At 37.6% G+C, this 16,415-nt stretch overlaps 1 protein-coding gene across 3 annotated transcripts in view; it reads right to left on the minus strand.

Moving 5' to 3' along the window:
- Window positions 1-16,415, minus strand: part of trpm7 (transient receptor potential cation channel, subfamily M, member 7) — a 107,088-nt gene that overhangs the window by 79,396 nt on the left and 11,277 nt on the right. For all 3 annotated transcript variants that reach the window (XM_006779833.3, XM_087829587.1, XM_087853185.1), the window contains exons 2-7: window positions 12,274-12,353; window positions 10,929-10,967; window positions 7,102-7,309; window positions 6,480-6,693; window positions 1,212-1,336; window positions 888-1,059 (exon numbers count right to left, since the gene is read on the minus strand). In XM_006779833.3, the coding sequence (XP_006779896.2) occupies window positions 888-1,059; window positions 1,212-1,336; window positions 6,480-6,693; window positions 7,102-7,309; window positions 10,929-10,967; window positions 12,274-12,353 (838 nt within the window). The remainder of the gene's footprint in view (window positions 1-887; window positions 1,060-1,211; window positions 1,337-6,479; window positions 6,694-7,101; window positions 7,310-10,928; window positions 10,968-12,273; window positions 12,354-16,415) is intronic.

The following is a 16,415-nucleotide window of genomic DNA, read 5'->3' on the forward strand; positions in this document are numbered from 1 at the left end:
GTCCACTGTCCATCCCTTTAAGCTGTCTGCCCTGGCATATTGTATATGTTCATTACGTTTATAATGTCCAAACTTGGTGACATTCGGTGTAGGATGTTATGTTGCTTTTTTTTTTTTTTTTTTTTAAATTTCCAGTTTACACAGTGAGATGCGATGCTACTCACGGGGGGGGGGGGGTAGTTCTAGTCTCGTCACCATGAAATTCATCTGTTCTACATTCCTGTATGCTGGAAACAACCAGGGTGTCCCTATTGCTGCTTGTTTTCAAGTCCAGAATATAGTTTCTTTCATTTTACTTTCAGCTATGATAATGTTCAGTTGGGTGGTGAGAGTAAAGGTTTGTAGTGTATTATTATCATCTTTGACCAGTGCTTCTTTCTGGCCCTAGTTAAACTCCAGACTATCACTTTATGCTTGAAACTCATTATGCAGGATTTCTATTAAATAGTCTGTTTAAAATGCAGATAGTGTTGGTTCTATGGATAAGAGCAAAGTCTGAATCTGGTAAAGATTCAGGAGTGTTTAGTCATTTATGTCAGAGTCTTTTTAGAGGTTTGTGAACAAGCCCTGGTTTTCTTTTCTTGTGTTTGTTGTTAATGGTAGAAGAAGCGACTGATGAAGTTGTCCAACTCATAGTTCCAAAGGTAGTGCGAAGTCTGAGATTTTTGAATACATTTACAGTGCAATGTTGAGTCTTGTGTCAATCTCACAAGTGTGGCATTCATGGACACATCACACAGTCTGCACCCGCACCAGAACAGCACACATTCAGCTGCTATGGGACTTATGTATGTTGATATCTGTTTGTGTGTGTGAGTGTATGCGTGCTCTTTTGTTGCAGCACTAAGCATGTACTTTTACATTAATGACCAAAAAAAACTTCTTACTGGCATGTATTTTTTGGAGGTTGATATGCTTCTCCAGTTCCCGCCGCAATGTGACTTCAGCGCCATACTTTCCCACCGTCCCATCATCCACAAGGAGGAAATGGGAATGCAGGCTGTTGAGAACGTTTAGTTTGCTGAGAGGATTCAGTAGTGTCTGATACGGAGCAATAATCTGCAGTGTGGAAAAGAGCAGCCATTAACAGCAAGAAAAGTAAAGGAAAAAAAGGAGACTATACACACATATATACATATATCTTTATATGCACACATAAATGACAACTTTAACATTAACATTCAGGTTAGTCACAATAAGCTGCATCTTACGTCTCTGCCGATGAGATCGTTCCTGTTTTCAATCACTCCCCAGGGTGCAATCCCGATAGTGCAAATTTTCTTTGATGATCTTGAACAGTGTTCTTTGAGAGCATCTCCCACATGTTTTGCTACACCTTCAGAAACAAATAAAAAATATGCTTTTATTCTTTCTTTAAAAAATGTTTCCACTGCTAAATATTTCTTATTAATATTAGAAATAAAACTGTCCACCCTAGTCACATATCTCAGCATAATCTTTCACCATTAAAAATGTATTTTATAGATATATTTAATCAATGTTGTGAAAAGAAATGGACAACCTCCATCTGACTTTCAGACACTAAAAACATTGGATGGGTTAAACTATAATACTTCAGATTCCTTCATGTATCCCATCATATCAGCAGATTTGTGAAAGATGCCTAAAGGATGCTCAAAATCTACCTACTAACAGTCTATATTTAAAGTAACCTCGACAATAAGATTGGGTGATATGTAAAATGTTTCCAACCGACATTCATCAGGCCAATAAATGACGATAGGCGATATATTCGCCTGACTTTTTTGTGACATTTTGATGGGCAGAGCAATGTAATCATGCACGGACTTATTTGCAGCTGAATGAGTTTTAGTAGATATTTCACTTCTTTATTTTAGATTTTAACTTTTAACATTTGAAGTGGTTGTCGGCACAATCCGCCACACTTTTCAGTCACACTTTCTTGGTTTTTCTGATGTTAGTTTGTCATACTTTAATGATATGTGAACATCTTTTGTACATGTTTTCATATGATATTTAACATCAGTTTCTTTTAAGTGTTTTTCTTCTTCACTGTGTCTGTATAATAATTAATGTTGATAATGCACGATGTAAGGTGCTGCACAGTAAAGCAGCATGATTCATTATTGATGAATGTGATAAGTGGTTTAAAATGCGTTTGTTACTAATTTTGGTCATTTTCTATTAAACAGTTCTCAAATTTAACTTAACACCTTCAGCGTTTCTTAGTTTTAGACTAGTTGTAGATTACTGTGCTTTTCCATACAGGCATGCTTTTACTTCACAGCCAGTGTATTTGGGATCATTCTGAAAAACCAAAGCCGTTGCCAATCAGATGCTTTCCAGATGTTATTGCACAGTGAATCAAAATCTGACTACTTTTCTGGGTTCATCATTCCATCAATTTTTACAAGATCTCCAACACTGAAATGCAGCCCAAAACCTCCACTATGTTTTACAGACGGCTGTAGACATTCACGATTGTATCTCTCTCATGACTTCCTCTATGTATAATCATCACAATTTAAACCAAACATTTCTAATTCAGCACTCTATAAGGCCTTTTGCCACTGATTTTCAGTTTGCATACCTTAGCCAGTTCTCTCTGTTTCCACTCCTTTAAAAATGGCTTCTTGACAGCCACCCTTCCAACTGAGAAAAACTCCAGCGAAGCTTCAGTGAACAGTAGATGGCTCAACTGAAAGGCTGGATGAATCTCTCAGGTCCTGTCAGATCTTTGCAGAATTTTTTTTCTATTTCTTAAAAGACTGTTGATCTGTTACAGGAGATTCTTTTTTTAAGACCTGCTACTTCTTTTGTCCTCCATTTGTCCAATCTTCTCAATTTTTTTTTAGGACCCTGCACACAATGTCAAGACATGCTAAGGTTTGGGCTAATATTTCTTTGAGAACTACCTTGTTGGTGCAAAAATACAATTCTATGCCCATCAAACTGTTATCTTTGGCCTTTTTCATAGATTCACCAAAAGAAATAAGAGAAAATTAAGCGTTTTAAAAATCCTAAACCTACAATTTAGATTTGTATGGTTAATATTGGTTCTTTGCTAATTTGTCTGTTGTGTGCAGACACAACACTGGTCCATCACTTTTTTTAATACTCGAATGATTCATAGGTCAGATTTAATTGGCTTAACAAATCTGTTTGGGGTTGTGTGAGAAAGGGCAACTGGCATAAAAATCTGCCAAATCATGAATGCAGAGCTACCCGTTGTGGCGAGCCCATGGAAATAGGGGAGCAGCGGATGTAGTTTTATTAAGTGATAAATCTACCATTAATTTATGTTTTTCAATTTTCTCTCATTCTTAGACAAAATAACAGCTCATGTTCCTCTCTTGTTCTCTGTTCATTAAAGTACATGCATTGCTGTCAGTAAGCAGAGTCCAAATAAAAAAACAAAACAAAAGCAAAACACCAGAGTGTTAATGACCAAAATGCTACTGATGGAACCAGCTCACAACAAGTACATTAGCCCTGGAGTTGTTTGTGAACCACAATCCTCACTTGATGGATCCTATGAATTCAGCAGTAATTTGTGAGCCGGGAGACCATCCCAACTGGCCAAAGTACCAGAGACGGATTAAAAGTAATCACTGGTCTGAGTAATTGACCCTGTGAGTAATGATTTAAACACTATGATCAGACCACAGCATCTTCACGCCATACTGTGGCTGCAAACACACATCAGCCTCGACTCACAACCAAATGACACGGTTAGAGAACTTCTGCTACATCAGCGAATCCCCATTAACGGGCTGTTTATTTGTGTAGGATTGCATTGCAGATAAAAGGCATTTTTCTTTGGAAGACTCTTAAGTATTTGTTAACATATAGAAATTATAATTATTATCATTAGAATTAAAAATTAATAATAATAATAAAAAATTATGTTTATTCAGTTATATTAATAAGTGTATTTTTCATTATACCATGAATCCGCTGACTCAACAAGGAAATTTTAAATTTTATTAGGTTTGTTGTAATGACCAATTTCTCCTATGCGAGAATAGTACAGGTAACCGTCCAGTGAATTCACACCAAGTAATGTCATATATCCTGCCTCTTTCATGCTCCACCCAGGGATCACCCTTGCCCAAACCAAAGCAGGGTATTTCTAGTAGAAGACCATCTATTGTGTGCTCAGGGCTCGCAAAATCGCTAGCCCGACGTCCCGGGGCTAGCGATTTTTCCAGTCGGGCTACCAAAATCTAACTCAACCCTGCCCGTCGGGCTATCGTAGGAAGGAAAATATATGTCTATGCTTTTGCATTCTTTCGCCAATGTAGCTGAGTAATTATGTCATTGGCATCGATGAGCCACTGTCAATATGTGACATATTGAAATCGCGTTTGAATTTGCGCTTGCTTTTTGCTTTCACTTTCATTTTGCGATCGCGCGAACGCTGTGTAGAGAGCAGCAGTACCGATTGGTAAGTGACGATTAATTGCGCACCAATTCCTCTGACATCGTCTTATCACTCATTGGCTTACTATTCAAACGTGACAAGTGAAATCTCTCGCTGCAAGCTTAGACATGTGAGAGGTTGAGTGCGCAAAGAATCGCTGACCGTTCTGTAAGTGCCTGTGTTAAAGCAGCAGGATTTACGCTGGTATTTTAGTTCTGCTCAGCCAAATAAGACAGGTCAGGGTTAAGAAGGGGCAGCCAAAGAAAAGCTTACCACAAAACGGAAAAGTTATGACAAATCAGACTATGAGGCAAAAAGAAAGCGCAGGTTTTTTGGTTTCATGGACAAAAGAATTTCTGTGGCTGGAATATGACAAGCTAAATAACATAATGTCTGCCGGGTGTGTTGTGAGTTTCATTTGATTTCTGAGTCGACAAGCGCCTTTGTTACTGGGACCAGTAATTTTAAGAAAGACCCCATCAGAAATGCATTATTGCCCAGTCTGCAGTATCTTTCCCAGAACAAACAGCAATTGCAAAAAAACATACTAAAAATAAACCAAGCACAACAAGAACTCCTGAAAAAGCTGTTTAGAACAGCTACTATGTTGCAAAGAGTGAACTATATTGGCAAAATTTAGCAGTCTTTGCAAACTTCAAAAAGCAAATGGCCTAGATCTTGGTTCCACTTACCTCTTACCCGTGACTTCAGTGGAAATTTCAGATTCAGGATCTGACACAGACTGATTCATGTTCTACACAGTTCTTACAAGTTCATAGAAATTTCTGTTCAATTTGAACCAAGTATTTGAGTTGATGGTTGTAATTTTTATACAGTTGCTGTGATTTGTATTTTAACAATTTTTTTAATTAATTTTTGTTTCCGTTACAATATTATACTTTAATGTATAATATTGTAAAGGAAACAAAACAGAAAAAAAATAGCTTTCTTTTTTATTCGGGCTACTAAAATTTATTTCGGGCTACCAAAAACTGAAGAATGCCTGCCCAAAGGGCTACCAGAGATTTTGAAATTTTGCGAGGCTTGGTGCTATATGCGAAAAAGATCATCTTCCACCCAATCAAGCATTGTTGGCAATTCATTTGAAAACAAAAAGGATTTCAACAACAGATATCTTCCTATTGGTCAAACAATTGATGGGTGTTACCTTCATGAGAAGCTACATCAAATATGTTCCAGGACTGACAATCATTTTCTAGCAGCACCAAAAACAAACTACCTATGAAGTTCTGTCACCACTTTGAACTTGCCAAACCTAATGGAGGCTACTATGCTTTTAGCAATATGATCAACTTTTGGTTTTATTTCTAACACATTTTGTCTAATCGCGCAGCATTCAGTGATGGTTTCAGTGGTTCCATCCACCAGTAGCAAAACTAATGAAGCCTCCTGTCTCATTAAAACATAAAGATGATACCACAGTCACTGCTGAGAATATGAGGCATATTAAGAGCTATTCCTCAGAGTTTTTGTGCTGAGGGAATAAAGATCTATTTGTGAAAACCACATGAAAATGTTCAGCCCGAGACGCTGATTTCAGTATAAAAACAACGTTCTAATGATTTAATATCCTTGAAGTGCAACTTGTTCAAAATGTATTGAGGCCAGTAACACTGAAAAGGTAGAGTACACTCAGTGCACTGTGGCTGATAAAGTTAATCTACAGATAATGCAGTTTCTTCCCGCTGAGCACATGTTGGACAGGACTTGCTTTCCACAATGACTGAACAACCTGTTAAACATGAATCTGCAGCTTTTGTAAAAGAAGAGTTTGATCATTAACAGTCTGATTTATATAAATGTTAGGTTTCTTTTGGAGAAACAGATGTAAATACTTTTGAATATACATGTAAATGTACATTGTGAGAATCTGGACATAAAAGTGTAAATTTCCAACATTTTCCTTAATTTCAACAAAAATTAAGAAATGCCTTTCCTCATTTAAAAATCAATCTGAATTGCACAACCTTTTTAAAAATGATACAATATGCAGGAGAACTTTGTCCTTTCCACAGTATTTCAAAAAGAACATAATGTTTCTCTGATTATTTACCCGTGTTAACACCACCGGTGAGAATCCAGGCCCCGGTGGTGACAGCAGCTTTGATGAGGCCCTTGCCGACCACCTGCTTAATGCGGGGGTGCAGGTCAAAGTTCTGAATTCCTCCATGGACAGAAATGAGGATCTTGGGAAGCTCCATGTGCCACTCCTTTAGCATCAGTCGTAAAATGCTGTCTGGACTCGCGTCATGGGACAAACGTACATACTGTCCACAGTTTCACAAACACAAGAAAAACATGTTAGCGTAACACACAACAAAGAAAGGATGGGTCACGACACACAATAAATTTGTGTTTGGATTGAAGAAACTTGCTTTAAATGTTATAGAGAGTGAAGTGCCACGGAAAAATAAGCTAAAATCAATTGAAATACACAATCTGCACTATTTATCAAACAGTTTTTGATCAAACTGTTTTTTTTTAATTTCATCAAGTCAAGCCTAAAGTTGTTTACTTCTAAAACTCCAAGACCAAGGATATCTATGTAGAAGTCACCACACCTTAAATACAGTGATGGAACACCCTCCCTCCCCCCCCAAAACACAGTTTCTATATTAATGTTAAATTTAAAAAAATATGTAAACATGACACAGCAAAGGGGATTAGCCCCTCACCTTGGCTCTGTATGAGTGAGACCCTCCCTGGAAGTTGATGACACCATAGGCATCAGTGGGGCTGGCCTCTGTGTGTTTTTCCACTGACCACTCCTCCAGCTCGGGCATAGGCACATTGGAGCTCTCACCCAACTTCACATCCGAGTACTTGGTGGCCAAGCTGGCTGTGAAGCCAGCATGTTGCCGCACCAGCCGCCCACAGCAGCACCTTATAAAAAAAAAAAAAAAAAAAAAAAAGGCCAGATTAATTTTTCAAATGTTTGCAGTTTCAATTATTATTAGCCATGATACAATTTTGAAGAAACAAAAAGAATAACAGGAAACCAGTGATAACAATTACAACAAGAGTTTTCAAAAGCAGAACAATAATCTAGAGAAACAAACACAGTACAAGGAACAGGAATCCATGCCGCACCTGATAAATATTCCTGAAGTTTTTTTCAGAAAACACTGCACTCTTCAACTGAATATTATGTTGAACTATGAATGTGAGCCTATTATTTTTTACATTATTTTCTATAAACACACATTGCGACAATGTTGGCTCCTCAAAATAAACATTGCTGTGGTTTCAAATCATGCCAGCCAAGTATAAGTAGCCACTATAAATCAACAAGTTCAGGCTTTAGATTAGGGTTTTTTTCCCCCTAAGATTTCCTAACATCTGTATGTGTATGAGACACAACACTGTCATGTCAGGCACACAGCTCTGGCTGTGAGTACAGACGCCCTGTCCACCTGTGGAGCAAACCTCCTGTTTGCAATGGGCAGCCAATCAAAAGCTGCACAAAAGGCAGAGAAGCTAAAGCGGCACATCATCATTAACAAAAACTGTTTACATGTGCATAGGATCCCTTGTTCAAAACAACATCTTCCCCCAATAGGCCAGAAGATGAGATTATTAGTCATTTATTTATATATATTTTTTTAAACAAGCCCGCCCCCCCCCCCCCCCCCCCCCAAAAAAAAGCCAATTTAATTACAGAACGTACTCCAGCTAGATTATTAAGAATATAAGATAATTAATTTGTTTATATACAATTCATATTTAAAAAAGCTTCAGAAATAGCAGTAATGGAGAATAGTATTGGAGGGCATGCTGTGTTAGATATAGCAATGTATGAGTTAGTTTTCATTTTAACAACTTCTTAAATTAGTTGTACTATCACTGTGCAAAACAAACCAGCGATGAATGGGAGCAGTTCAAACCCATTCCTTAAGATTATAATAACCTTTAATGTAGTACTTCTAGTGACATTTTAATCAGGAAAAAAAACCTACTCATTAGTGAGGGTTCATTTAACCTAATCTGCTTCACAGTTGAATTAGTTGGTGGAAACATCGTCACAGGTCCAAAAATGACCCCAGGCCATTGGACCATTGATTTTGTCAAACCCTGCATTAATAGCATTCAGGTGTACAAAGAATTCTCAGGTACTACTCAGCCGCCTGGGACATGTACTGTATATTTAGACTTAGTCAATCAGTACAATATTGCATGTGTTTTTTGTCATCTGTATGTTTAAGACCCTTTTGCAATAAAGTAAAGGTGCAGGTATTTGAAATGATTGTACAATTCATTGGACTTAGTCTTGCCTTGTTTGAGTGTTTTCTGGTTATAACTCTAACACACAACCTTCACAATCTTTCAAAGCCTCTTAACATACTGTGGCAGAAGCCAAGACAATGGAGACAGCTTTAAATAAATAAGGAGTAAAACAAATTACGCAAAACAAATTGTCCTTTTCATTTACAAGATCGACCCCTGGAAGTACCAAGTCTGGCTCTGTCTACCTGTGACATAAAAAGAGAAGTAGGTACCCGTATTTCCTCTTTTGCAGCAATATGGGATATTGCTTATATGGGGGTATAGTGCAAATGTACTCGATATCATTACATAATCTTAAAATAAATATAAAATAAAACACATTCACTGAAATCCAGTTCTCATAACGGCTCTTTAAGCTGCTACTAAAGAGGGTACAACATATCGGCCCCATTGCCGAAGTTTGCTACCTGGATGAGAATCTGGTTTTGTTTTTCAAAGCCATACCCTTACACATGTCATTCTTTATACTTTGTAATAACAACTTCATGACACTGATGTACACCATTCTTTTTACAGCTGAAATCTTGATTATAATTTCTGTGTTATAATTCTAGCGCCACCAAAATCAATCAACTTGGGTTGATATTCTGTCTTTCTCCATTAAAATGAAACTTCCAAAAAACAGGGAACTCATTTCTTTGTAAGTGAGCAAACTTACTTAGCAGGGTATTATATTTATTAATTAAAATTAATTAATTGTAATTAATAAATTAAAATTAATGAGCTGTATTTCATTCTCACAAAGCAGCTCTAAGTAACAAGACAAGTCAAAGTCATGCCCAGCTGACACAAAGTTATTGTTACTATCATTCATCATTTATTCATTACTATCAAGACTTGAACTTCCAGTTCATGGTCAAAGGTGTAGCAACTGGCACTTGCTTTGGGGCGCTAAGCTTAATCCATCTGGGAAACATGTGGGCGGAGTATAGCATTGCTTATGAACATCTCCTCATTCTGTCATACAAGTACAATGGCCACAGTGAACAAACCAGTCCTCCATTAAGGTAACTCGTTTAAAGTGACACTAAAAATAAGCTTGGGTTAGATTTTGGTCTCACCCGTTTCAAAATATTACACCCTTGTCACTAAAACACCATCTAGACGAACCCTGAAATTATTAACTGATGGACTAATGTTAGGATTTTTTAATTTAAATGGCTCTCACATTTCCTTTTCCGCAGGAGAATTTCTTATGCTTCAGCTCTTAAATCGCAGTATTATTGACCCACGAGACAAAAAATAAATAAAAATACATATTATTCTTATAACTTAACTATTTGAGTTATCGGAAATTATGACCATTCCACTACAAAAAAAACCCACATCAGCTAATCTTATTGTGCTGACACATGCACACAGATCCTGACAGTTTCAGCTGTGTAAGGCCAGGATCATCTACTCATTATTTTGGGTATACGTGTTTTTGGGGGTTTTTTTGCATTTCCATGACTTATTGTATCTATAACATCAGTTAGCACTGCATTGTTCAGGACTTTGTGAGATAAGCAGATGCTGAGTTTATTTTGGAACGCAGTTGCCCATATGTTTAGACAGTGAGTTCAAAATAACTGCCTGGAGGGCTGCAGAGTGGCATGGCTTGGCTTCTAGAAACATTTTAATATTCTCCACAAGATGTGTGCCAAACATTGCCAGACAGGATTCACTGGCAGGGACAAAGGTGATCTAATTCACAGCCTCTTTACTTCTTTCTCCATTTCCATCATTTGTCTATCTCCCTCTCGTGTCAGCCAGATGTTGACACCGGTCTCCCTTAAGGCTTCTGTCTGGGTGTGTAACTGCAACAGTATTGTGATACTTCAAACTCTGAGGCACCAAGCTACTAAAACATATACACAACTGAAACACTGGACACACTTAGTAAAAGTGTGTCCAAGATATGAAACATCTACAGATCAATGATGACAGATTTTTCTAAAAACAAAAAAGCCTAATTGTTTATCATTATTGAGTCTGAGCTTTGTTTTCTGTCTTCCTCTACTAGCCTTAGGGGAGAATACGCATCGTAACACATAAAGCCTAGAATTTAATTGTTTCCTGGTAAAGGTTGTTGTTTAGTGGAATTTCAAAGGAATTGCAAAGAATTTACCTCTGGGGGTTTTTCTGATGTAAACCAGCTGGTTAGGCATGGATTCTGCCAGGCTAACCCTCTCAGATAACAGAGAATGAGTCGAACAACAAGCAAACAAATACTCACCTGACGAGCTGCTGGCAAATCTGGCATCCTGGAAGGCATCTGAAAGGAATGCCACAACAACTCAGTCAGTGTGAATATAAATAAAAACAGAATAGGTAAATCTGAAGAGCATTTCCGACCATACACGACGGTTCTAAAACAAGACTAATGTGAGGGTTTGATTTCTCCAAGTCTGAAGGAAGTTCTCAGCAGAGAAAGTTCTTTAAGGACATTAAGGAAGGTTAACTGTCTCCTGGGCAGACAGCCCGGTTAAGTTGGCCTTTAACCAAGAGACAGTTATGAAACCTTCCAAAGGGACTCACTTTGATCACAGTCACATGCCACACTTTGACCTAATGTTAAATGAGCCTGTGTTCACTAACACCTCTGAATCATTTAGCAGAAGCCGCACGTATAGCAGTTAACAGAGAATAACCAGTTCGCAAATAATTGATGTAAAAGAAAACACAGGAAAACAAGTCACCCATCATTATTGTGAGTTTACAAGAAGAAAGGAAGACATCCAAGGACTGTTTAACCGTAAATATAAGCTGCTGGTGGGAACATAAAAATAAATAAATAAATAAATTTAAAAAAAAAAATCCCCTTTTCCTTTCCCGTTTCTCTGCAAGTGGATGAGTATTTATAGCAACTACTGCCCCTTTAACAGAGCTGTTTGATGTTTGTCATGCACACAGTGTGGATAAGTGGCCTTCATGACACGCCAAGCCAAGAAGACGCCTGCATATAATTTCAACACTGCATTGTAAGATTCCAGTAAGTCTGCAGAAAAATACTGTGTCAACTGACAAAAGACCTATATCTATCCATCTATCTATCTATCTATCCATCTATCCATCTATCTATTAGGGGTGCAATAATACTCGTGTCCATATTGAACCGTCGATACAGTGCTTTCAGTTCGGTACGCATATGTATGTGTATTGTTGCACCCCTACTATCTATCTATCTATATATACACATAAAAGATTCCTAGTCCAATCCTCACTGTGAGGATGACATTTTATTACTTTCACACTGGTATAAAGCAGATACCTGAAGCTGAGGTATAAACATCATATCAGAACTTGAAAAATTGGAGTGATGCCTTGCTAATATTGCATTGGGGGGGGGGGCGCAATCCCATCCCTAAGATTGAAAGAAGTCACGATCCACAGGTTCATCACTTGCTTAACCCCTCACTTAAATCTGTAATTTTAGTGACAGACATAAACATTAAAACAGACTCATTTTGCCTCTGGAGAGTAGTCGTTATGGTTTGGGCCTTCTTTAACTCACACCATGCAATTATGCCGTTTCCATGGCTATCACCAGCAGACTCACTACAGTAGGTCTAAGCACATACCTGTGGGGGTCCTTTGACGCTGGAAGTATGTACACACATTCCCTCTTGGTGAAAGTGCTTTCTATCCAGGATTTCTGGGACTGTGAACAAAAAGAAAGAGTTGTGAGCAGCGGCAGCTGAGATCTCTAATGTTTAACGGGCTCAAATGCAATTCAAGCAAAGTACACATAAAAGATACATAAAGAAAAATTAAATGAGAATAAAAGCCAAGTATTTTTAAGTTATTTATAACAATGTTAAATAATAAACTTCAAGACATCTTAAAAGGCTAAAAGGGATGTTGCACCCCTTAATACAGGATTTAGTCTATAACAAATTAAGGGGATTAGAAGGTTTAACACAGAAGAAAAATGAAACAGTCATATAAAATCATGACAAAAAGAGCTGACGAGGAACACCAGTTAGAGGCATCTACCAAACAGTATAAACAGCCTTCTAATTCTACAACAGCATTTTTCTCAGAACAAAGGTTTATGGTGAAGGAATTTTCATTTAATGCCTCGTGCCTTATTGTTCCCCTCCAGAGCAGCTCAGAGGAACCCAACGGCGATTAGCACCATTAATCTCTTCAGCACAAAGAGGGGAACCTGCAAACACCTTCTCCAAAACATTTCAACAATTCCTTAAAATCTGACAAAAGTAGTAGAGCAACATTTTCTCCCGGAGGTCACGTTAAGCATTTCTCAATATCAGCATGTTGTTTGATATAAACTAAACAGAAGCATCTTAAATTCAGGATCCGAAGTTACATCCAACACAACAGGATTTAAATCTGCCTCCAGAAAATACTGAAAACATGTCAATAAGCATGTCGTCCCACATCTTGACTAGTGACAATAAACAACCAAGTTTGTACCTGGATGTCCTCCTCTTCATCTCTGTGTTTAAGGGCTTTGTACAGAAACATACCAGGGCTCCTTCACGCATCTCCTGGACAAACCACAACACCCACAGCCTCTCCCGAGTACTGGGTCATCAGCAGCAACTCACTGTGCTGTTAGATCTGCACGCAATTTCCATACAGGTCTCAAAGTCTACAGCTGCACAGTTACCATACAGATCCAGCTCGAGTTAAACGCTGAGTGATCAGTGAGAGGTTGCAGCCTCCAAACTCCATCCACAGTTAATCTGTAAGAAGCCACTCAGGGGGCAGATGAATGTGTCTGAGACAAACTAGATATTATACTTAGGCTGGAGAGAAAGAAGTGAGGGAGGCGGGGGTGTGGGAGAGGATTAGTGGATGGGCAGAGACCTCAGTGATATATACCTAGTTGGCTACTGACAACACACCACCAACTGTGATTCATGCAGTACACACAAAACCTCTCCCAACAACTCAGGCACTACAATTAGTCTTTAAGAAGCCTCCTTTACTTTGATACTCATTTACAGGAAAACAGCATAAAAAATGCCAAGATTAAATAAAGGCAACTAAGTTTAAACAAAAAGGTCCCAACATGGATTAATACATCAACTTAACGAAGATCCTGAAAATTAAAACGGGTACAAGAGGGTCCAAACATGTGCGCCAATTATTGTTCAATTTCCACTTCTATGTCAATAAAAGTAATGTACTGTAATGTAAGTAATGTACAAAAAGATTTGTTTACACAAATGCTATTTATCATATTCAGCTGTTTTTTTAACATATCAGAACCTTTTTTTTTCTTTTCTTTTTTTTTTCTTTTTTTTTTTTTAAATCGGTCCTAGCAGTTTGTGGGGATGGAGCATTCAGGTGTGTCTTAACACAATGCCAAGGTGGAAAGACATCAGCAATGATCTTAAAAAAAAAACAATTATTACTGTCTATCAATCTGTATAGGATTATAAGGCAATTTCCAAACAATATCAAGTCCATCATTCTAGTGGAAAAAAAATCATGACAGCTGTTAATATTCCCAGCAGTTGAAATTCACCCAAAATGAGACAATGTTCAGAGAAACAGCACAAAAAAACAAAAACAACAACAGCAACATCTCAGACTCTACAGGCCTCGGTTAGCATGACAAATGTTAAATGTCGTGGCAGTATAATTAGAAAAAGACTGAACAAGTTATAGGGTGTTGGTCAGGGTTGCCAGTAGAAACCTTCTCTCTAAAAAAAAAAGAACATGGCAACACAGCTTAGGTTTGCAAAACTGCATGTGAACAAACCACAAGACTCCCGTAACTGTCCGCTGGACAAGACCAAAGTAGACATGTTTGGCTGTAACGCACGACAGCACATTTGGCAAAAACTAAACAAGGTATCAGCGTAAACACCTCATGCCAACTGTCAAGCATGGTGGTGGAGGGGTTAGAATTTGATTGTTTTGCAACCACTACAAGGTGCACCTGGGTAACTTGCAGTCATTGACCGTATTAACAAAATAGTCTCGAGTCAAATATGACAGCATCCGTCTAACAGCTAAAGCTTGGCCCAAATTAGGACACGCCACAGGACGATGATCAAAGCACTCTAGCAAATCTACAGCAGAATGGTATAAGAGAAAAGAATAAAGTTGTTGTGATGGTCCAGTCAAAGTGCAGACCAAAACCTAATTGAAATACTGTGGCAGGGATATTAAGAGAGTTGTACAAAAACCTCAATGAACTGAAACAATATTGAAAAGAAGAGTGGCCCAAATTTCTCCACAATGATGTAAGAGCAATAAAGAGTGATAAAGTCTTAAAGCAAAGGCTTACTTCAACTAATTGCTTCAGTTAGGGTTTTTTTTTTGGTTTGTTTATTTTTTTAACACTGCTTTTTCATTTTGGTTTCCTTTTTGTCGACTAATGATGTGGTATAATACATCATGCACTATTGTTCACCTGAGGTTGTATTTAAATCATTTTAAATCCTATTATTATGTACTGATACATAAAATCTTTGAATAGAAAGACTGTGTATTTTTTCACGACTGTATGGGACAACCACTCAAGCAGTATTTATTTACAAAGAAACATGTTACCGTTATGCCATTACCATTTTCTGCAGTTCAGTAATATTCGTTTACTAAATTTATCACATTACAGTTAAAAAGCAAACTATTGTGTCACTACTTGTGCAACACTCTTCAATTATCTGCAGAAGGGAAAAAAGGTCATCCGATATGGCTTTTCTCCTTTCACTCTAGCTCCTGCGCAGGGAGAAGAAAATGATACAATGGTCTACGGCTTTTGACTGTGGCGATATGAACATTACTTTGAGTTACAATACACAAAAAGACAAAGTGCTGGTAAAATCCAAAGTGTGCAAAAGTCAGAAACTGTCCACCAATTCTAGCACAAGATCGGCTCTTGTGCTCAGTAGCAACAGTAGTGGGGAAAATAGGTGATGTTTTGCTCCCGAGCAAGATAGTTACTCAACCACCATTATCAATAATAATGATAACAATAATAATAATAATAATGATGTTTGTTTGTGTGTAAGTGAGAGATCTTTTTTTTCCAGATTTCTTTGAAATTGCCATTGAATTTAGTTTTTCAGTTTGTGTTCTTGTGTAACAATTGAAGCTTCTTCCTATTTGGAATTAAGATTTTAGTTCATTATGTATAAACACCTATGTTAAAATATAGTTGTACAATTTTACAGTACATTTCTCATGTTCAACAGAAAATAAATATTTTACTGTATATGATTAAGAAAATTAAACTTATATCGTCACATGTGAGGAGTAAAAAGAGCCCTTTAAGCTTAAAGGAAATAACATATTTGATTTCTATCATGATAGATACTTATATTAGATAAGACAAAAAAAAATATGATAAGATTTTGTTTTCCATAGCCCTTCTCCGTCATTCTGCCCTACCCCTGGCAGCATGCTCAGACAGAGCCGGTTTGTTTGTTTTTTCGCCCTCTGTGGCTTTATTTTTAATAATTGCACAACAAAGGCAATCGAGATTACAAGTTCTACAGTTTTACAACTCTTCACATGCACGCACACACACACGCACACACCTTGGATTACCAAGTCAGAGTTGGTGTGACTTCTGACTTTTCAAACGCACCATGTGGTTTTTGTCATAATCAAGCGACACTACCTGAAATGAAGTGACGGCACAGATTTGCTGCCTGAAAAATACAACCTGCATACTACTGAGACAAAAGGTCTTAAATCAAAGAAGAATCAAAGAAAAGCTGCTAAACAGACCAAAACTTTG

Source organism: Neolamprologus brichardi, chromosome 1 (assembly GCF_056152115.1).
Source record: "Neolamprologus brichardi isolate AB-2024 chromosome 1, ASM5615211v1, whole genome shotgun sequence".
NCBI lineage: Eukaryota > Metazoa > Chordata > Actinopteri > Cichliformes > Cichlidae > Neolamprologus > Neolamprologus brichardi.